This window comes from Calliphora vicina, chromosome 5, assembly GCF_958450345.1.
Source record: "Calliphora vicina chromosome 5, idCalVici1.1, whole genome shotgun sequence".
NCBI lineage: Eukaryota > Metazoa > Arthropoda > Insecta > Diptera > Calliphoridae > Calliphora > Calliphora vicina.
Window position 1 is genome coordinate 42469907 of NC_088784.1, and position 23859 is coordinate 42493765.

The 23859-nt window shown below is 27.8% G+C and overlaps 1 protein-coding gene across 6 annotated transcripts in view; it reads left to right on the forward strand.

Annotated features, from left to right (window-relative positions):
* shot (dystonin-like protein short stop) overlaps window positions 1-23859 on the forward strand; it is a 149228-nt gene that overhangs the window by 55272 nt on the left and 70097 nt on the right. For all 6 annotated transcript variants that reach the window (XM_065513708.1, XM_065513709.1, XM_065513707.1 and 3 more), the window contains 3 exons: window positions 5722-5783; window positions 9065-9154; window positions 9227-9397. In XM_065513708.1, the coding sequence (XP_065369780.1) occupies window positions 5722-5783; window positions 9065-9154; window positions 9227-9397 (323 nt within the window). The remainder of the gene's footprint in view (window positions 1-5721; window positions 5784-9064; window positions 9155-9226; window positions 9398-23859) is intronic.

Sequence of the window (23859 nt, forward strand, 5' to 3'; positions counted from 1 at the left end):
AAACAAACGTGTAAACATTTCTAATAAGAAATTCTGAGAAAATTAGATACTATTGTTGTAAGTAATTGTGCTTTCAAAAATAAGGTGAATGTGAGAACAGGAATAATTTTAGAATATGCAAAAATGTCTACCATATATATTTTGGTTCTCAAAATAAAACTCCGTCCCGAAAGGTTTAAGGACCACCCTAATAGTACACATTTAATGAGTTATTGCCAAATTTTCGTATTTTCGGAATATAATTTTAATATTCCTCAACATATAACATATTTGTATGTGGGTATGAGATATTAAACAACTATTTCAACTTGTATTCGGTATCAGATGATCGGCACAGTTTTTTCATACTTATTTTATACAATCATTAACCAAATAAAATTTCAAACTAAAGTTTGTGCAAACAATTTGCACAATAAAACATACATATTTTAATATAACAACTAATCTTATCAAATGCAAAGTTTTCTTTTCAGTCTTATTTATTTTTTTTTGTTCAAAGTGTTCCACTTTCAAGTAACCTGAAAATTAAAACGAAAACACAAGTGAAAACTTTACTATTTTTGAACGCTCGTTAGTTAGTTTCAGTTTGTGGAAACCCCAAACTGTTTTCAAACAATGACCTTGAACTACATTTATGGTTGGTTGATGTAGTAAATAATGTTGGGAACAATAAAAAGCCTATTAAAAGTGTTTGAGTTGTAGGTGGTACAGATTGTATTACAAACAGATTTATTTCTATGTGTATTTGAGTTAATATTCGTAAACAGTTTTAAGATTATTTCCACCTGATAATTAAAATGTTTGCTTTGTTTTCAGTTGTTTTAACCAACAATTACAAAATATTAAAAGTTATTTAAATGCGTGTGTGTTTTTGGTTTAAGTATAATTTGTTTTAACTGATCAGACGAAAAAAGTTTACAACAACTGTCTTAATTGCTTAAAGTTTTCCACAACTTTTCTGCTATAAAAATTTAAAAGTTTAGTTTATTCTGTGGCACGCTATCACACCACCAACTCACTCACTCTCAGGTAGACATGACTGGTTTTCTTTTTTTTATACAAATTGTTAACAATTGAATAAAGGTAATAAATTTTAGCAATTATAGAATAGAATCTAGATCTTTGTTTAATTTAATTTAAATAAAGTCCAATCAGGTGGTATTTCAAATGCTTAACATTGATTTGTTTTTCTAAGGCTGATCAATTTTAGCTCAAATAAAATTGCATTCTATATAATATTTCTTCAATAGATTAAACTATAATTGTAATCTATTGTAGTGTTTGTTTTTTTCTCTTTAAGTTAATTGTTGTTTATAATTTCCATTTGTTTTTACCTTTTAAGGCAAAAGTTATTAGGGATTTATTTAGCTTTTGTTGGTAGTTATCGCTTTAAAACATATTGTTCGGCCAATGTATAATTGTACATGCAATTATTATTGTATAAAACGAGTATTTAAGTTAATGAGTAATCAGTACTTGCAATTACTGGTTGAAGTATTTATTCATTTAATGGAAAAAATTTACAGAGAAATGTTTATGCGAGCTTTTAACTGTCATTAATGGTTGTTGCTCCTGCTCTTTACATTTGCTAATTGTTTGATTTTATTTCTATATATCTTTTGTTTTTATTTTGCAAATACGTTTTCAAGAGTAATAAATAAATAAAAATAAATAAATAATTTGTTTTTGAAAATCTGCTCTTGAAATTATGATTCATACTGCGCGACCGCACTTTGTCACAGTATAAATTCATAGAAATTTAAATGGAAGTTGCCATTAACATGGAAAAATATTGAGATTCTTATTCAATTTATATCGAATTAACAAATGTAATGGGCCTGTTGAAATGATAACAGACTGTTCAATCAGTTTATTGTTGTTTTTTTACATTTAATTTATTAAAACAAATTTTATACAATATTAAAATTAGATCTTTATATAGAATATTTCTGCTTTAAAACTTTTGCACTTTATAAATACGAAATAATGACGAAATCATTTAGTAGTATATTAAAATAACAAAAAAGGATATTTGTTTTTATTATATTTTTTGAGAAAAAAAATGTTTTGAATGTTTGGTTGGATCCAAATTTCTATGTTGGGTTATACGTTGCTGGAAAGACCATTGAAATACCTTTCATTTGATATATTGATTAAATGCAAACGGACGTAACTACACAAAAATTCAAAATCGAGTTTTTGATTGATTACACAGGTCAACAGCTAAAAAGGCTTCACTAACCACTATATAGATTTGATGCATCATGGTTACCTAAGTACAAAATTAGTAAAATTTTTCAATTCTATGGATAAATTATTTTTTCTAAAATTTTGAATTTTTGTAGATGTTTCTCCACATAATTTATGATAACTCAAATAGGGTTAGTCCGATATTATTGAAGAAAAGTTCAAATTTACATAACCTTCAATATGTTTATATATTACGTTTTAATCGGCTCAGTAGTTTCGGGGTTATAATAACAAATTGAAGCAAAAAATATATTTTTAATAGCAAATTTGTTTGTTTTATAAAAATCATGAAAAATCGAAAACGGTAGAAATAGTTCAGGTTTATTGCTTTATCGCAAACCCAAATATAATAGCAACTAAATGAGATATCGATCATAAAAATCGATTAATTATTTTCGATTTATTCACAATTAAGCAAATTCGTTCATTTTCACAAAATTTTACTTTTTTGTTTGATATACATAAAATTGAGTAGTTAATCTTTCGATTGATTGAATTGAAAACATTTTCCCCATGCTATGTACAAATTTTCACCTATATATTGCGTTTTAATCGGCTGAGTAGTTTCGGAGTTATAATAACAAATTTAAGAAAAAATATATTTTTTATGTAAAAATATCCATGAAAAATCGAAAACGGCAGAAGTTGTTTAGATTTATTACTTTATCGCAAAGCCACATGTAATAGGAACAAAATGAGATATCGATCATAAAAATCGATTGATTATTTTCGTATTTGTTCACAATTAAGTGAATTCGCTTATTTTCAGAAAATTATACAAGCGTGTACTTTGAGTGTATCTTTACATGTGTTTTGTTTTTGTTAAAATTTTTGTTACAATAACAAAACACATGTAAAATGTACACTCAAAGAACACGCTTGTAAGCACATACAATTATTTAACACATTTAAAAAATTTTCGAAGAAAGTTTCGAATTTTCGAACTTAATATTCTATTATCATCAGGGGGTTTACTGTGTAATTCGATTCTAAAAGAAAATCATTCGAATTTGAATGCTTTATACATGGATATTCGAAAATGTTTTCTTTCGAATTCGATCCAATTATATCTAAAAATTTTGTAAACAATAGTAGTAGTTGGTCGCCTAAATTGCAACTAGGCAGTACCTGCCATAAATGTTTCCGATGTTTTTTTTTTTTAATTTATAAAAACGTTAAATAATAAACGTGCTTTACGTTTTATATTTATTTATTTTTTCCTTTGGACTCTTCCGTTTCGTATCGTTGTTTTATATTATTTGCATTTAGTACCTGTTAATTTGTTGTTACTTTCATACATATAAATCATGTGCAAATTTATAAATGAATAGATGATTGAATAGATTTAAAAATAGTCGGCGCAAAGCAGTTAAAAGGGAAATGAAAAAACAACTTCTTTTGAAAGTTTGTTTTGTTTGTTGTTAAAAGTGACTTTTGTACTATAATTAACGATAATTTGATTGTCGACCTTGTTTATTTTATTATAGTGTATTTTTTATTTCTTCTTCTAATTTGTTATATTTTTTTTCATAAGTTTAATGTGGCTTGAAATATTACTAACAGTAATAAGATGAAGTAGTATTTCATTGTTTATTTATATAATTTTTGTGATTTGGGGGAAAATATTTGCAAAGGAAATGTGTACAATATTTAATTAGTATTTTTAGTAAATATACTACAAGCCGTATTATATTAACAATTAACGAATTTATGAATGAATAGTATTGTTTACAATTTTATTTATTTATTTTAATAACTTTTTATGTTGAAAAATATATGTATGTAAACAAAAAAATCAAGTAAGAAAGTATAGTCAGTAAATAAATCATTAACAATAAAAATTTAACTTAAAGTGGTAACTATATGTCTTAATATTGAATATTTTTTTACTGAAATATGACACATTATTTTTGCTACCACTAAAAGGGGTGTCAGGCGGCATGTATTGCTTATGTTTTGTGCCATGTATTAGGACATTTTTCCACATGTAAACATATACATACCGTGTGATCCATATGAAACTTTGTGTATGTAAAATACATGTGTATTACTTGTGACATTTTTGGCAATTAGAACATGTTCTATTTTCGTGTGTATAACCGTTTTTTAGGTTAGCTCGTATTTTCGAGATATACCGTTATTTATATTTCTAGAACGACTGCGAAGATTAAAAACACTTAACCGTTTTTGAATTACGCGAATATATGTTGTACAACCTCCTCCATTTTCGAAATAACGGTGTATCTCGAAAATACGAGCTAACCTAAAAAAGCGGTTAGCACCACTGAATTCAGCTAATTTAGTTACCCGAATTAGTTTAACCCACTGGGTGCCCTTCTTGACAGGAAAAAAAGTGTCAATTTCGAGCACAGTGTTATTGACCGATCTGTACAAATCTTAGATTTTATGATTTTCATTATCTTAAAAAATCAAATAATTCGCTGGTGTTTACTCACTTTTAAGTCTCAAAATATATATTGCAGCCTTTAATGAACATTAGAGTAGTGATATTTGAATGGTTCTATGTGAAATAATGAACCGATTTCGATCAGTTTCAATAGGGTTGATCACTTGATAAATATCTTTTTATAATCTTTAAAATTGTGAGCTTACACGGTTAACATGGACGAACGGATATAGAGAATGACGGACGGATAATAATAAAAATGACTCAGAAAATTTCACGGGAATTCCCGGAACTATTTTCGCGGGTATGAATTTTATAAAGAAACTACCGAAATTTCCCGGTAATTTATAACTGATAAATAGAAGAGTGTCTTGAATTTGTCTGATAAAGATATTTTCAACATTATTTTTAAAGCAACCTGGTTTTTATTTAGCTAATTACTTGTATTTCTGCAGTAATTGGGAAGGGTCACAATTTCTTATTAGGCTTTTAAAATTGTAGTACACTTTCTTAAAACGTTAAAATTCTGACATGAATAGCATGCTTAAAATTACTTTGTCTTAAATTTCAATTTAAATCGCAATAAATATCTAAATAAATCAAGTACAAATGTCACGTTCAATGATTTCATTTCTTAATTTATTTTTTTTTTTGTAGTTTTTTCACTTTTTATATATTTTTAACTGATTGATTCAGTTAATAAACCTCCCAAATAAAAAGACAATAAAACAATTGTTAAAGTAATTGACAAAAAATTTACTGGTTTATTTATTACAATTAACCCATGAAAGCTGATCAGATGGACAGATGGTCATGGCAATAAATAATAATTACGTATCTATTAGTTTAAGTTTGTGTGAGAGCGTGAGTGTGGGATCCAGTATGGAGAATATTGCATGTGTTGATTGTTATTTTGGAATGATTTGCTTAAAATTTTGTTTTTTTAGCTACAAATGATTGTTTATTGTTTATTAAAATTGATTAAATTCAATTAAATTAATACTACTCTACTACATACATACTAATAAAATTATTTCATTTATTTTTTTCGTTGTTTTTTCTAGATGAACGCGATGCCATTCAAAAGAAAACATTCACAAAATGGGTCAACAAACATCTTAAAAAGGTAAAGTAGTATCTTCTGTCTTGTGTTGTATAGAAACAGAAAAACACAATTTAAATTTAATTGTGTACGATTTTTATAACACTGTGCAACAAATTATGAGTCATGTTCTTCAGCCTCAACGATTTCAAAGTTTAATGAAAGTGGACAAGTGGATAAATAAAACGCCAGAGGGATTTGTAAAGTTCTTTCGAATATTCCAGTTATCGTTTTATTCAAAAGAATTCTAACAGATGTTAAATAAAATGTATCTGGAAATCAAGTTTTCAAATTTATGAAATCTTTCGCAATTTTCACCCAAAGAGACCGTACAATTGAAATTCTTGCCGGCTACAAAAATTCCATTAATGGGTTTTATTTTTCAGCTGGAACTACTTTCATTTTGCATTGTAATGTTTTAGGCTGAAATTTCTTGTTACACAGTGTAATTGAAGTGAAAAAAATTAAACCAAAATAGAAAATAACAATAACAAAAGTTTATTTTTGAAAATACTTAGGGCAAAACTTTGTAAATACATACAAAAGATACTGCACAGTTACGAATATGTATGTACACTAACAATCCATACTTTCTCTAATGATGTGAAATGTATTTTGTATCATTAAATTTTCCTTAAAGAAACCAACAAGAAGATAAAACATTTACTCTAAAATGACAATTTGATTTTTCAATACTTTTTAAATATTCAAATATTGGGTAATTTATAAAGTTTATGCGCACATTGAAGTTTAACAAAAAAAAATGCTGTTGAAAATACAGTTTTCGTAATTGAAATCCCATTTTGTGTTTTCAATTATACAAATTATCAAATACAATATTCAAAATTTAGTAGAAAATATTAGAAAATTTCTTTTTGGTGAGCTCAGGAATACATACTAATTGAATATTTAAAAAATATTTGAATTGAAATTGTTTGGAAAATAGTTTTTTCTGGAAGTTTTTATACATACATATTTTAATTCATTGTGGTAACGACCTTTTTCAGCTTCTTATTGTTTCCAAAATAAGCTATATTGCATTAAAAAAAATTAATAAAATTTTATTTTGCTAATAATGATAAAAGCTTTTACTTAATTTAGTTTAAAAGCTTACAGTATCAATTTCATTTATATAAATCAAAATATGTTCATGTCTGACTAAATTTATTGCCTGATTCAGAAAGACGATTTTCAATATTTTTTTTATGAAATTTTCTCAGTTTGTTTTCTAGATAAAGCCCTTACAACTTGAAGCCTCCAAATTGTAGCGGCCTTAGCTTTTTTAGGTTACCCCATATTACACCCAGCTTAAATAAATAAAATAATTTAATTATTTTTTCTCTTTTCCCATTAATAATTCATGAATTGTATTTATATGCTTTTTTTTAAAAAAAACTCCTCTCTAATTATGCAGCATTGGAAATATGCAAAGGTATTGTGTATTTAAATTTTCTTTTTTTTTGTTTTTTTAATTTTCGTTTAATACAAACAAATTTCTTAATTATTTTTTAATTTCATAAATTTTTGTGTATAAATAAATAAAATTAAATTGAATTGAATTCCAGACCTACACAATGTTACATGTTTGTGTTTACACAAATGGGATTCCCTGTTGTCCACAGTCTGCCGTAAGTTTAAAAGGCTGCTTTTTCCTTATCACAAGCAAATAATTTTCTTTTTAATTTCATTGATTTCTAAAGCAAATTTTAAGTTTTTTTGTTTATAGCTTTCTTATTTTTCAATTAGCTTCTTCTTTAAATGTTTTCTTTTATTTTTTATGATATTTGTTAAAATATAGTAAAACAAAACTGCTATTCAAAATAACCATGTTGACAATTGCATAATTGGCTATTTTTCTTTTTAAATATTTTAGCCATATATTAGCTACATATTGAAATTTCATGTTTGAAATTGCTCCCAGTGAGATTCTTTGTCATCTGAAAACGATTTTGCTAAAATGTTCATTTGTTTTTGAGATGATGTCACGTTCATACCTTTTCACAGATCGTGAAATGTCAGAAATATGATTTTCAATACTACTGTCAAGCTGTTAACTATATAAAAAATGGCTGTGGATTTTATATATGATGGGCAAAATTGAGATTATTAAATAAACTTTTTCTTGGGAAAATTCAGTTTTATTGATACCTATGTTTGTGTTTTATTCACGCCATCCCGGTCTTTCAAATGGTCCCAGAGAAAATAGTCCAGCAGCGTTAAATCACAAGAATGGGGGGCAATGGCAATTTACACCGCCAAATCTAATAATTTCATGACCGGGAAATTTCTCATGGAACAAATGAATTGTTTGACTGGATGTGTGGCTCTTGGCGCCGTCTTAGCTAAAACCAAAGATCATTGATGTCATCATTGGCCAATTGTGAAGGTCTAACTTTATATGGGTTTGTGGCCAACGACCGGGAAATTTCTTATTCAACAACTCAATATTTTGAGCAGGTGTGTGGCTCGTGGCGCCAATTAATGAATTGCCGATTCTGAAGGAGCCTAATTATAAGCAAAATCTACTCGAATTTTACAAAGAGTTTCATCATTTTGATAGTAAATTTTCACAATTAAAATTCATTGTTCATGAGTGTAGCCGTTCTTAATTAAATAATTATATTAAATAAATGTCAAAAGATGACACCTGAATTTTTGACTTTTCATTATTTGACAGCCACTTTACTGCATAATCTCAAATTTGCCCTATCTTTATAGAAATTTTCTCACTGTAAAGACTAAATTTAATAAAAGTCTTAAAATAAAACTCATGAAATCACTGATATAGTAACGATAATATAATATTTTTAAATCACAAATGATTTGTTATTGCAATTTTCTAGTTTTCGAATAAACATTTCAGAAAAAAGTACTTCCGTTTTAAAATAGCAAGCTAGCTTTATGTTTTAATTAAACAAATATTATTAAGTATTGTTAAGCTAGCAAATGCAAATTAAAATTCTTTTTTTCAATAATTACTTATAGTTTTCTATTATTTATTATTTTTTTTTTATTATTTTGTGTTGACAACCACTGTGCTGTGGCAAAATTAAATGCGAAATGAACGCTTCAAGACTTTTAATATATTTCAATTTTTGTTTTGCATGTATTTTAAAAAAATTAAGTATCTATTTACGTTTTTAAACTTTTACTTTTCTATTACAAGAAAAAAATTGATTTAATTTTTTGTTTTTATTTTCTTTTTTTTCATTTCCTAAACATTATTAAAAATTCATCTCACAATTTCGGTCAAAACCTAAATTTATGCGACAACATCAACCAAAACAACAACTTTTGCTAAACAGGCCAATAGACGTGTTGAAGACTTATTTGAAGATTTACGAGATGGACACAATTTGCTCTCACTCTTGGAAGTGCTTTCTGGCGAACACTTGGTAAGTTGTTAATTCATTAACATATTAATTACTGTTTTTTTTATTAATTTTGAAACTTTTTCAACATTTCAGCCAAGAGAAAAGGGAAAAATGCGTTTCCATATGATACAAAATGCACAAATGGCTTTAGATTTTCTACGCTATAAAAAAATCAAATTAGTGAATATAAGAGCAGAAGATATTGTGGATGGTAATCCAAAATTAACACTCGGTTTGATCTGGACAATTATTTTACACTTCCAGGTATGTAATCTAGTTACAATTCCACAGAGGTGGGCGGCGTGTGTGTCAATTGCTGTAAAACATATTTTTTAAATATTTAGCAGCTTGATTTGCAGCTGGAGAGCATAGGAAGTAGTTTTATACATTAACATGTTACATGTTAATACATATTCGATTTCCTACGCTATTTTGCTAATTTATTTAACTTTCAATTTCTAATATTTAATAGTTTTTAATATGCTATGTAATTACTATACATATGAATGTGTATTTACACGTCATGTCATTTAAAATGTTAAACGAACGCGACCATGATGTGTTTGTTGGTGGTGTAAACGAGTAGGAGCTATTTCAACAACATTACTGCCCACACGCATCTGAAACTGAACCAAAAACCCAAGCCAAATATTAGCTCAACAAACCACCATGATTCTATTCTTCGATTTAAGTTCTGCTGCAATATGTATTTGTTGTTTTGGCTGATTACTTTTGCGATTAAGTGCGATGTTTTCATATCGATTGTTGTCATACCACTAAAATGCCGAATATGGCAGGTAGGTGGCACCACACAACCAGCATCTATCTACCAACGATATATAAAATAAACGGTCGAATGAACAAATAAATAAACAAACATACAAGTGAGCAACATTTGTTATGTTCTGCTGACACACATTGTCTACGCGCATGCGCAACAAACACCTACACAATGCTACATGTATAAATTACAATTATTTCAATAAACAAGTTTTTTGTTCACTCTTTTCCAATTCTATGATTGAAATCTTAAAAATTGCATCACTTCTGTACGATTCATTTACATATTTTTTTGTTTGTTTGTTTGTATATCTGCTCCATGACAAATGTTTTTGGGTGTTTTTGTTCTCCTTCATAAGCACCACCATATGTTGTTTAAAAATACTTCAGTGGAAAGTCAGCAGAGGAAGATGAAAACGAATACAAAAATCTCAATTAACAACAAAAAACAAGTTGCACTTTTACAAACTTTTACTGTCTCAAGGACTTATAATCAAAAAAGAGAAAAAAAAAATAAGCTGCACTGTGTCTTTTTAAATTGCGGGTGAATAACAATTGATCGGCTTGATCATATAAATTTCAATGATGACGTTCAATGATTGTTGTTGCACAATTTGTTGTATGAGATATGATCATGATGATGTCATAGCATCATTATTGTTTTGTTGCTGTTATACTAAATTAAATAACAAATCAACTGGATTTATGATTTTTCTTGTTGTTTTTGTTTTATTTAAATTGCTTCAATTTAAAACATTGCCAACTCAAACCAACAGCGCAACAGCTCTACAAAACATCCAATTGTTGTTATTTTTATTTATATATTTCATTGTTTATTGGTTTATTTTAATTGATTGAAGTCGCTCCGTAAAGGATTTAAAAAATTGTGCAATTGTTTTCGGTTTTTATTCCACACCTTCATTGATTTGCTGTCATGGCCACTAACCCATATAAAGTGGTGAATAATTGTATGTATTGAATATCTTAACGGCCAATCAATTTTAACAATAATATGTATCTTTGACTCTCTCTATGTATGTTATTTTATTGAACAATAACAAATAAACTGCTATGTAATTTCAATGTTATTATTAATATTGAAATGTTTAGTACTTTAAGAACATATTAAGAGATATTTCTATTATGATCTCAGAATTCTGACTTTAAAACAGAGTTCAATATCTCGAAATTATTTGCTATTTTATATATAATTTGTGTTGCCTACTTTTAGTTACAAAAATTTAATATTAATATGGCTAATGTAGACCAATGGGACCTTAGATGTTGTTTAATTATTTCAAATGCTGAGACTAGAAAAAGATGATTGATTGTTTTTTGAGTTCATTTGAATTGAAAGTCTTTTTTGGCTTTTTCGTGTTAACAAATTAATAATCTTTTACATACTGTTTTAATATGCGTATTTTTTAAAATCGGATATCAATTTTGTTTTTTAAGAATTTTTTTCTATATAAAATTAGCCTTTTAATGGGTCCATATTTTAAAATTTCTTAAAAGCAACAAGTACACTAAAATATATGTATAATAAATTTGTAATAATAAATAAGAATACACACATATCATAAATAAATAAAAATTTCATCTAACTTATCATAAAATATATGAAAGAAAATATATATGTATGTATGAATTTTTCTTCCCATATTCTAATTCCCAATAATAGCAAATTAAATAGATGATATTTACAATAGACCTCGATAATAAAGATTGTCGCCCTTGTCAGGATAGAAAATGCATTTCAATTTGCCAATTGTGAAAAAATTAACTTGAAATATTACAGAGCCAAATTAAAAATTTACTTTAAAATTATCATTTTTCCTACTATTCATAGCAAGTAGTCACTTATTCCTTGTACTACACCATATCCAATTGAATTTCCGATTTTTTTTTTTTTTTGGAGTTTCAGAAGTTTATAATTAAATTTCTGAAATTTCCAATTATATTTTAGAATTTTCTAATTGTATTTCAGAAAGTTCCATTTATATTTTAGAAATTTTCAATTGTAGTTCAGAAGTTTAATATTCTATTTCAGAATCTTCCAATTATTCAGAATTCAGAATTTTCTAATCGTATTTAGAAGTTTCCAATACAGTTCGAAAATGCTGAAATAAAAATTTAAATTTCTGAAATAGAATTTGAAATTTCTAAAAGTTAATTTTAAAAATATATGGAATTTTCTAGAATACAATTAAGAAATTCTGAAATATAATTGGAAATTTCTGAAATACAATTAGAAACGTCTCCAATACAATACGAAATAGTGTAAAAACCATTCAATCATATTTAGTTTTAATTATTTAATTTTTTATTTTGCTTGTATATTATTTTATCCATTTATCCATATTATCCATTATTATTTTTTTTAAGAATGAATTAATTAAATGTCAATGGATTCACAGAAAGCTATAAATAAGAAAAGTGAATTGAAATGTCAGTGGTATAAAATTGGTTATTTTTGTTAATTCACACTAAAATGTTTTTTGTTGTCACATAGATGACAACTAGATAGATAACTGAGAGCCAAAAATCTAAGTCTGTTGTCAAAAACCTAATTCATAAGAATGTCTTGACATGTATTTTGTGCGAAAACCGACATTTAAAATGTTAAACAATTCTTAAATATGGGCAATTACGCGAGAATCGCAAAATGACTTTAGGCTAAAATTGCAGCGAAAACTAGGCTCCTAATTAGCTTGTAATATTAAATGAATTTGACTCGTGATTGTTTTTTGCTATTGTCAAATTGTTTATTGAAACCGAATGTATATTTTCTATTCACTTTTTTAGGTTTTGTATACATATATTTACAGAATATGTATTGTTTTATTATAAAAGAAAAATCTGTCACGTACGGTATGTCACGTACGATATTAAATTTTATTTATTATAAAGTCATCCAAAAATTGTTTTTATTTAAATATAATGGATTGTAAAGGAAAAATATTTCGTTTAGTGTACGAAAATAAAAGAAAACATAACGTCTCTCACTATTCGAATATTTTCGCATATTTGTATATGTACCTCAAAATGACTTCCGTTTTATGCCACGTACGATATACCCTTAATTCGCTCGATGTTTTGAACAACAATGTTTCGTAAGAACTTTTTATTATTTTAAAATATAGTACCCTCTGAATAGAACATAAAGACCAAATTATTTTTCAGATATTCTTATTTTTGCAAAATCTATTCCACTCTATAGGCGTACAAATGTCACGTACGATGATATGGAAATGCCCATATGTATTTCAACAACAAACAGCTGTTCTAATGGATTTTATTATAATTAGGTAGCTGACTACAGTATGACGATTGCTGCCAACGTCATTTGTAGTCGCTTTAGGCTCACAAATTCCAATTCAATTAATAGGAATCAAAAAGAGAAATATCAATCATATGAGAAACCCGCAAATAGAAAATTCTATTCCTTTTTCGCTTCTTTGAAAGTTGAAAGTTGACATTGAAATTAATTCTCACTAAAATTATGTATGTTTTTTTGTTCAGTGTATTCAACTGTGGTAGATAATTTATTACCGTTGCTGCCACAGCAACAATCACACTATTTCTTACCACTCAAAACGTAATAAATAAATAAATGTTTTTCTTTGTAATTATTGTTGTTTTTAACAATTTATTTTAAAATTTTTTTAATTTTTTTGTTGCTGCATACTTAAAAATAAATCAAAATAATAAGGGGTAATGTCTTTAAACAGAATTAACAAAAACAAGAAGAACGACTACAAATTTTGCCTTCAATTTGAAGTAAATTAAAACATTACTTGGTCTTGTTTTCTCTTAAGGTTTTTTGTTTTTTTGTTTTTATCTTAACAATTTTTTGTTAAAAAAAAACTACAATAAAAATGACGAAAACTTGAAAAAATCACTGTTGGTATGACATCACCTTTTTCTTGTCTGACTTAAGACAAACATGAGAGCGAAAGAAAAAAAATAACAACAAATCTGGTAGAAACAAAAAAAAAGTTTAAGACTCTAAACTACGTAAAAATTAAATATCATACGAAATAAAAACCAGCATAAAATGTAGATGTATCTGCGTGTTTTGTTTGTAATGTTAGAACGAACGAACGTACGTCTTTGTATTTGTAAGTTTAGTAAATTGTTATTGTTTAGTTCTTGATTAACAATATAAAATCTAAACAATCTAAAGACTGAACCCAACAAAATATTTACATAAAATAATTAACACAAGTCACTTGTTTTTATTTTTATTATATTGCAACGAATGTCGGAGGATGACAGCCTATTTCCATCTTTTGACAGATAATTAGCTTCCTAACCTGAAATTTGCTCATCCTTTTTAAGGGAAAAACGATTTAAAAATCGAAAACGGCAGAAATTGCTTAGATAAATTGCTTTATCGCAAAGCCACATGTAATAGGAACAAAATGAGATAACGATTTTGTTAAAATTTTTGTTACAATAACAAAACACATGTAAAATTTACACTCAAAGTACACGCTTGTACGCACATACAATTGTCTGAATTTGTCCCTATTACATATGGCTTTGTGATAAAGCAATAAATATAAACAATTTCTGCCGTTTTCGATTTTTCATGATTTTAAAACAAAAAAAATTGGATATTTTTACATAAAAAATATATTTTTTGCTTCAATTTGTTAATATAACTCCCAAACTAGTGAGCCGATTAAAACGCAATATATATGTAAAAATTTGTACATAGCATGGGGAAAATGTTTTCAATATTCAATCAATCGAAAGAAGAAAATTAACTACACAATTTTATGTATATCAAACAAAAAAGTAGAATTTAGTGAAAATGAGCGAATTCACTAAATTGTTAATAAATTCGTAAAGAGTCAAACGATTTTTATGATCTATATTTCATTTTGTTCCTATTACATGTGGCTTTGCGATAAAGCAATAAATCTGAAAAATTTCTGCCGTTTTCGATTTTTCATAAGTTTTTTAAAACACAAAAATTTGATATTTTCACATAAAAAATATATTTTTTGCTCCAATTTGTTAATATAACTCCGAAACTACTGAGCCGATTAAAATGCAATATATAACCGGATTAAAGGTTATGTAAATTTTAACTTTTTTAAGTTTACTTCAATAATATCGGATTAACCCTTTTTGAGTTATAATAAATTATGTGGAGAAACATCTAAAAAAATTCACAATTTTAGAAAAAAAAATTTTTAAAAAAATCTATTCATAGAATTTAAAAATTTGGACCATTTTTGTACTACTGGAACCACAATAAATCAAAATTGTGTAGTGGTTTAAAAAGCCTCCAAAATTTTTTCGATTTTGTTGTCCTGTGTAATTTGAACTTAAGTCAAAGTTTAGATTCATTTAACTTGCAAGCTAATAATTTTTCACACTTTTCAAAATGAATTTGCTAAGAAAATTTACAAATAAATGCAGTCCTCAAATGTGTGGTTTGGTTAAGGCTTGTGATCATCATTGGCGTTAAAATAAAAATTCGTCGCTAATAATGGCTTTAATTGAAATCTTGAATTTGAAATATTCAAATTGAAAGAAAATAGTTTTGCATGTACACTCGCACAGTTATACAAATATATATACATATATATAGTATATGTACATATGTATTTTGTATGTTAATAAGTTTGTGCGATTATTTACACTTATTTTTGTAGGATTTTATTACAGAAATGTATCTAAACAAGTCATTAAAATAGCAGCTGATGCAACCGACAGACAATCAATTAGAAACGACTGTTTGGTCGTTCGTTCATTTGGTTTATCGCCTCCACGCAAAAAAAAACCAAAAACAAAACAACAAACTAAATTAATAGAAATAAAATTCCTAATGTCAACTTTAGTTTGTGTGCCGTGCCGTATGCAAATTAATAAATATTTAAATGACAATCAATTTAGAGGGGGGTAGTAAAATTCAAACATTTTAAAACAAAACGAGTTTTTGCATTTTCAATTCACATTTTGTGAATGAATTTTTGTTGTTTAAGTTTGAAACAAAAACCAACTGCCGCCTAAACATGATTGTAATTGAATAAAATTAAGTCGATTTGATTTGTATGCCTTATTAAATGCATTTTTTATTTTTGTGATGATTAAAATATTTGTGTAGGATTGTGAGTGACAGAAATACTTGCTCCATATTCATGCATAGAAATACATATTTTCGTTTCCAAAAATGGCAAATTGAATTCAAAAATATGCTTGGATTTCAAATTATTATCTATAGGAATTTTCCATTGGTGTTTAGTACTTGAATTAAGAATATTTTTATATTACATATATTATTTTTGTGCAGTGCCATTATAATTGGTTTGTTTTAAAATCTATCAAATCCTAATACTCCATTTAAAACAATTATAGATCTGATTGTATTGCATATTTGATTCCCTAGTTGCATCAGTTGGATGTTTTTATATTATAAATGTTTTAATATTCAAATTATTTTCAAAGATTACATTCCAATTGATGTTGTAAAATGTTAATTAAACACGTACAAATGATAACATATTTAACAAGTGTAACACTACTAACTATACTACTCTACACAAATATTCTCTATACAGTTCACATTCTTCCTAGCTGCAGTTGTATATTATTACATCAGTCCTCCTAATTCGAAGAAAAACTATGATTTTCACATTTTTTGTTTGTTTTTGAAATTAATTTACTCAGATCTGATTTGATTATAGCAACGCTTTGTCTCCCAGTGCACAAATACTGTATAGAAATGCCATGTAATTTGACGTAATTCAGGTAGCATCAGGAATTGATCTAAATTATATTTCGAATATTGTATTCCAATCTCATTTTATAACGAACAATGCAATTTATTGACATCAAATTGTATTTTTGCTCAATAATAAGCAGTACATTTGTTTTAAATTAGAATTTCCTTTACGTAAAACATTGCAATTCAATTATCAAGTAAAAGGGTGCGTTGAAATACTCGTGCGTAGATACACAAAGCAGGCATACAGTCTCGTTTGTGTACACAGGGAAAGCAGAATCATTGTGGCTAACGAATTTGGTTTTTAATTATATTAGGTTAGGTTTAAATATATGCGATCGTTCATCCATAGTAAATAATTTCCTTCTAATCAAAGTACAGTTTGCTTAACCTATGATCCTTTCAGAAAATTTTTTACCAATGGGTCCATACGTTTCAAGTCCTCTAGATTTCGAAAGAAAACAGTGCTAACACATTTAAGCAGTACGAGGCACTGATCAGACCAGAATCGAAGATCATTCGAATTTTTAATAGGAACTCTAGGATAGTTATATTATGACTCAAGCCTTGTATTTAAATTCATATTTCCTGTTGCCCATGGATTCCCACAAGGATTTAGTCTGTATACATCTTAAAGAGTTATGCCTTAAAGTGTCAGCATTGAGTCTGAATTTATACCTTATCGGCTTCTATACAAAGTTAAGGTATGGGTGATGTCTATATCAAGATCTGCTATGACCCGTGCTAATTCAACCTCTAATATTATTATAACCTGGTACCCAGCGCAGTTAAAATTCATGTTGTTCACTGAGAACTTGTGATATCTGCAGCTTACTATCCTCGAGTACCAGCATAGCTGCTTCAGACACCGAAAATATTTCAGCTTGGAAAATGATGCATGAATTTCTCAATATTGAGCTATGTCTAATTTCCAATTGCTCCGCTGGTAAATTACACTTCAATAGCTTTAATATCATGATTCAGGGACTCTCAGTTATCCCTCGGCAGAGTACTTGTGGTTATCCACTAGTACTATAGACTTGAGCCGTAATATAATCAGATTTTGTGTTCTCTAAGTGATATTTGCATATCAATGATGAGTGCCCTGATCTTCTAATATTAAGTATATCATTCTGTAGTTATTATTTGATGTAGATATGCAACGGATCTATTCCCATTCCCAACACGGAACTTCACTTTCTTTGACATTGTTAAAGATCTCCATGACGATCAATTCTATTTCAGCAATCAAGGTTTTTATTTGCACATTCCTGATTACCAGGGAAACCGAAAATATGCTCTAAAAAAAGCGTTTTAAGCGCTTTAAATATGCAGTAAAAACTTTAAAATATGCTCTTAAAATTTAAAAAATATGCTCTTAAAAAAACAAACTTTTACATAATTTTTAACCAAAAAAAATTTACTTAAATTTTCAAATAAAAATCGTTGTCTATTGGATCTGAAAACATTTTTAAATATAGAAAATGTTCTTTCGACATCAACTGATGTTACAGGAGCAAATTTAAAAGACAACATTTCTTTAACACTTAGAACGGTTAAGTTTGAATTAGAACTAAAATTTGATATTTAGATGGAGCTATTATTAAAATAGTGCTTATTTTATATTAAAACAAGTAAGAGAGCTATATTCGGCTGTGCCGAATCTTATATACCCTTCACCTAATTATACTTCAAAATAAAAAATTTAAATATTTTTAGGTGAACAAAAATTTTTTTTCAGTTTTTTCATTTTTTGAATAAAAAAATTTTTCGAATTTTTATTTTAAATTTTAAAAAAAATTTCTGTTTTTTAAATTTTTTTTTTGGTGAAAAGCCATCTATTTTTCAATTTTGAATTTTAAACAAAGGAAGTAAAAACCTGTAGTAACACAACAGCGAAAAATAAGTAAGACAAAATTTGTTTTTGATAAACTCAAAATATGCTATTAAACAGTAAAATATGCTCTAAAAACGCAAAATATGACATAAATATGCTCTTAAAACAAATATATGCAAAAATATGTATTTAAGGGTAAAATATGCAAAAATATGCACTAACAAATCGATGCCAAAATTCTTAAATAGTTCTGAAACGTGTAAATATCTTATCCATGTGCTCATTCGACTCACCAGAAAAAACATGCATTTGCATATTTTGGTTTCTCTGCTGATTACATTTAAAATGGCAACTAAAGTATAAACTACTTCTATGGAAGTAATAAGTCATAAAGGAGAAATTTCAAATTGAAATTGTTGATTTAAGAACTAAACCCGTTTTATACTAAAAGGAATAACTATTTACGACTATAGCTAAACTAAATATCTCGAATTGTAACGGTTCAGTTAACAATTTTAGCCACGCTTTTTTGTGTATAGGCTTAAAATCAAAACAATTGCATTTTTACTTTAATCAAGGTTTGTTTATTATAAAAAGTAAGAAAAAATTAATCAAAACATGAAAAAATCATCCCATTCCAAGGTTTTTTGTGGAGTGAAGTGGTTAGTTTACTAACCACCGTGGCGCTTGGCATTAAAAATAACTATGATAAACATTTTTGTTCCGTATACATTTTTTTGAAATCAAATATTTTTGACTAAATTTTCTGACCGAACAACCGAAATATCAAAGTAACACTCTGTGCTTTTTTTTATTGAATGCGTGAAAGTCTCTTAAAAAACTGATTTTTACAATATTTGAACATTAATATATTTATCTAACCAGAGCACCCTGACGGCAAAGTTTTGCAAAAAAACATAAACGATGACTTAAAAAATATAATTGTTTAGCAATGTCAATAAACTATGTTTTAAAGACTATAGAAAATGTGGTTAGTAAACAGACCACCCAACCGCAAAGAGTTAAAAACGTGTAACCTGAAAATTATGGAAACAACAGACATTTTGTTTTGATGCCTTTAGCTTTTGTAACTGTTAAGCAGTTCCAATTGTATGATTTAGACTTACACATAATTCGAAAAGATATTATTGAAATGCATTACATATTTAGTAGGAAATATCTGGAAATATTTCTAAAATGTTTCGTTACTTAATAACAATTAGTTACTTAATACAAGTGTGTACTTATATTTTTTACAGTGTAGTACATTGCCTAAACTTGGTTTAACTAATACTGGTGAAGTTATGAAAACTAATTTTTTCTGTATAAAAACATAACTACAATTTGTATCTTTTAATTTACCTTTTGATTAAAACCTAAATAAATTAAATTTTTGAATATGTACTGCGCTATACGCGCTATTATAAACCAAGTTAATAACCCTTTATTGTTTTTCTTTTTCTGTTTTCTTTGATTGCCAAAGAAATACTCACAATTAAAAAAAGTACGACCACAACCAACGTATCAACAACTTCAACAACCCAGCATTTCTGGCAAAGTGTCCCAAACAAGTTATTTTACCTGACATTGGGGTCAATTGATTCTATATTAATTTCAAAGAGTAAACTTTGCATTACAAAGGGCACTTGGTGACAATTTAGTACTTCTCGTGTGTAAAATTACTACTTTCTAAAGTGTAGCACAAACAAAAAAACGTTTAAAGTGACTACTGCCTACATTACTTACAGACACTTAAGTGTCAATTGTCTTCACGCTAAATTACTTGGGATGTATAAAGTAACTAATTGTCTTCTCTCTGCAAATACATATCAAAAGATCCAAAAATATATAAAGTATTTAGACATTAGCGAAAATTATATTACGAACTGCCGGGAAATAAAAGAACATAAAACTAATGCGAGTCGTCGTCGATGTGTGTAAAAGGAAACCGAGTGAGAATTAAAATGTTTTTGGTTGTTTTGAAGTTGTTAAATTTGTTACATTTAATTTTTATTATTCAAAATGTCGTTGTTTTTGTTATTTGGAAATCTTTAATTTCAATGTCATTTTTTGAGCCAAGAAAACCAACAGAAATAAATGTTAAGATGTGTTTATGATCTGTTGACAGCATTAACAAAAAGTGTTGGCGTTGCAGCGACTATTAATTTAATGTAAGCGTATGTATGTTACGTATTTCTGAAAGTAAATAAAGTAATATGTATGTAATTTAAAGCATTTTGCATTGAAATAACATAAATTTAAGGGCACTTGTTTTTTGAGCAACGACAACAACAACCTGTGGCTGCTGATTAGAATAATGTGGGAATACAATAATAGTGCAGTCATAGCAAAGTCAACAATCCATAACCGGCAATATTGACTTATTCCAGTAACAAGAATCCCCAATACAACGCATGCGTGCATACCATGAATTCAGTGATGCCAACTATCTATCTATGACCAAAACGCGCTAAAAATTGTGAATATTAGTTTCCAAATGAACTTTGAATTAATTATTTCAATTTAAGCTTAAAATCTGAATTCAGAATTAAAAATGTCTGCAATTCATTCCATTATTGTTTCTTCATTCAATTTTATTTTTGATAATTTTCAAAATGAATTGAAAAAATTGACTTAAGCCTTTTTGTTAAGGGGCCCATAGACACATAATGCTGACAGCTACTGCCGATGAACCCTTCGTCTACGTGTGTGATTGATACTTTACTATACTCATAATTTAAAAAAAATTAAATATAAGAAAAACATGTGTTTGAGAACAAAAAAAAATATTATTTTCTATTATTCAGTAATTAAAACGTCAATTTTAAAATAATGTTTCAGAAAAATGAAAAACCTAACTCTTGTAACAACAAAATACATACTATTCAATGCATATTGTTGTTGTATCAGACTTATGATTTGTTGTATTTTTGTTTGACAAATCGGAGAGTCTCGTCTGTGTGTATAATTCTCTATGCAACCCAACAAGCACCACCCTAAAAGTTCAAGTACTTGAACACTTTCAAGTACTTTTTTCAAAACTTGAAAAATATTTAAAAAAATTAAATATTTTTCAAACAAAAAACATATGGCTTGAATTTATGTTTCCTTTTTACTGGAATGCAAGGCTTGAATTACACTTGCTTTCCACTTGAATTTCAGTAGCAATGCTGATTGTGATTTCTTTGAATTCAAGCTAAATTCCAACAAAATGTTCAAGGGATAGAATTGTATGTCTGTCTTCCTAAATTAAATAAACTAAATTCTCTAGAATCATAATCTGAAGTCATAATTGCTCTGGACAGTCGAGTTCTATATTTGACTGTGCCGAATCTTATATAACCTTCATCTTAATTTGCTTTAAAATTATTAGTGAATATATGATTTATTCATCATAGCTTCGCTTTGGAAATGCCTTTGAAATACCTTTCATTTGATATACATACTTATATATCCAAAAATTGAAATAGTTTTATTATCAGACTAGATTTTTTATACAGACTTTATCAAATGCTTGTTTAAACATTTTCTTCACTTTATCTTAACAGAATCAGCTTAAAAAGAAATGAACACTAAATAAGAACTTTCTAGGACAATGTCCTTTTTCATATATTTTGAGTCAAACCAATTCTACCGTTTAGATAAATTCCCGAAAAATTGTATGTATATGTATGTCAGAAATATACTTCAGGGGACTTGTGAGCAAAAAACCTCAACAAAATGTTACAATTTCTAATTCACCTTGGCGGTGAGGTGAATTAAATAATATTGAATTTAATTAGATTCACTGTAGGTTTAATTCATTTTTTGTAGCGCTTCGCTTGGAGTGTATTCCCATAGTTTTTGATGGTGTTATCAATGTTGCAGCAGATTTCGTGGTGGCGTATGCTTGAAGTTGGCCGCGGTAAATGTTGTTTCGATGAAAACTCCCAAATAAAAGTTACAACAACAAACTACCGCCAACGCCGGTCTCACTAAATCAGCCAACCAGCAAATTTACAAAAACAACAACCATAACATTAATAAACACAAACACACACGCATAAAATTAAATAAATTAAAATAAACTGAGCAAGGTTTTTGTTAATACTAAATTTAAAAAAAAAAAACAGAAAAACTTCTCTTATTTTGACGTTTGTTTGAGCCAGAAAGAACAGCACAACACAACTGTTAACTAACGCCTTCGTTTGTACGTTATACGCCAAATATTGAAATGAAATTGGCATAACGACGTGAGTGAGCGTAAGTAACTGCTGCTGCTGGCTTGACTTATTACGTATTGCCTGCCGTACGTAGTCATAGCACAGTGTAACTTGTCTGTCTATTTACCGTAGTAGCAGAGAGATTCCTCTGCCTTTGTATTACGTTGGTATGTTGGCTGGTTGGTTGAATGTTTCGCTTTCGTGCTTTTCTGACGCTCTTTTTCATAATTCTTTATTATTTGTTTGATTTTTATTGTCGCTCAGTGTACTGCCAACAAATACAACAAACACCTGGCCAACAGAGTTTAAGCGTTGCTAGTAGAGGCGATCGTTGTTAGTCGTTGTCGAGAAGCCGTCTATTTTGGTGGAATTGTATAAATCCAAGTCGCTCGCGTGTTTTTGTTTTGATTTGTTGGAAAATAAGAACAAATTTTTAAAAATATATATGTATAAATCAAACGCTGGAATTTGTAATTAAAGTGCAAAAAGTTTTAAATTCTATTAAATTAAAAAGTTCTTAAACCATATTTCAATACAATATACTAAATGAAAAAGAAATTCTGAAATTGCAAAAAAAAAAAAAATTGATAATGTGTTGCTTCTGATTTTCATTAATACTTGTAGTCACTCACTTCAATCTGTCGCTAATATTTTGTATTTGTGGTTTAGATGTACGTTTATGGAGTTTTGGCTTCCCCTTTTGTTATCATCCGTTCGTCCGTCCGTTCAACTATTTCAACGTCATTACATTGTTGATGATGTCAGTAAGAGTTATAAATCGCCTCTTGTTCGTTCGTTATTGTTATTAAATCCGTTTGCTCAACGTAATCACTGGCGTGTCTCCTCCAACCAACCAAATAACCATTCATTCATCCATACACAACTCTTCCCTTGCTAACATAATTTTTCTCTGTGTGTATGCTTTTGTTTAGTTTTTTTTTTGTTTTTGTATTAAAATCTGTGTCTTTGTTTGTTGGAGTGCAATTTCATTATTCGTTGTCTATCCATTTATCTAAAGTGTGCTGTATAATGTAATGAAATGATGAAAATTCATTCCATCACCCATTTGTAGTGAATTTTTTTTGCATTTTTGTTGTGTTGTGTGACTTGATTGGGGGTTGACTGTGGTGTGGGGTATTTTGTTTGCATTAAAATTTCCACATAAATC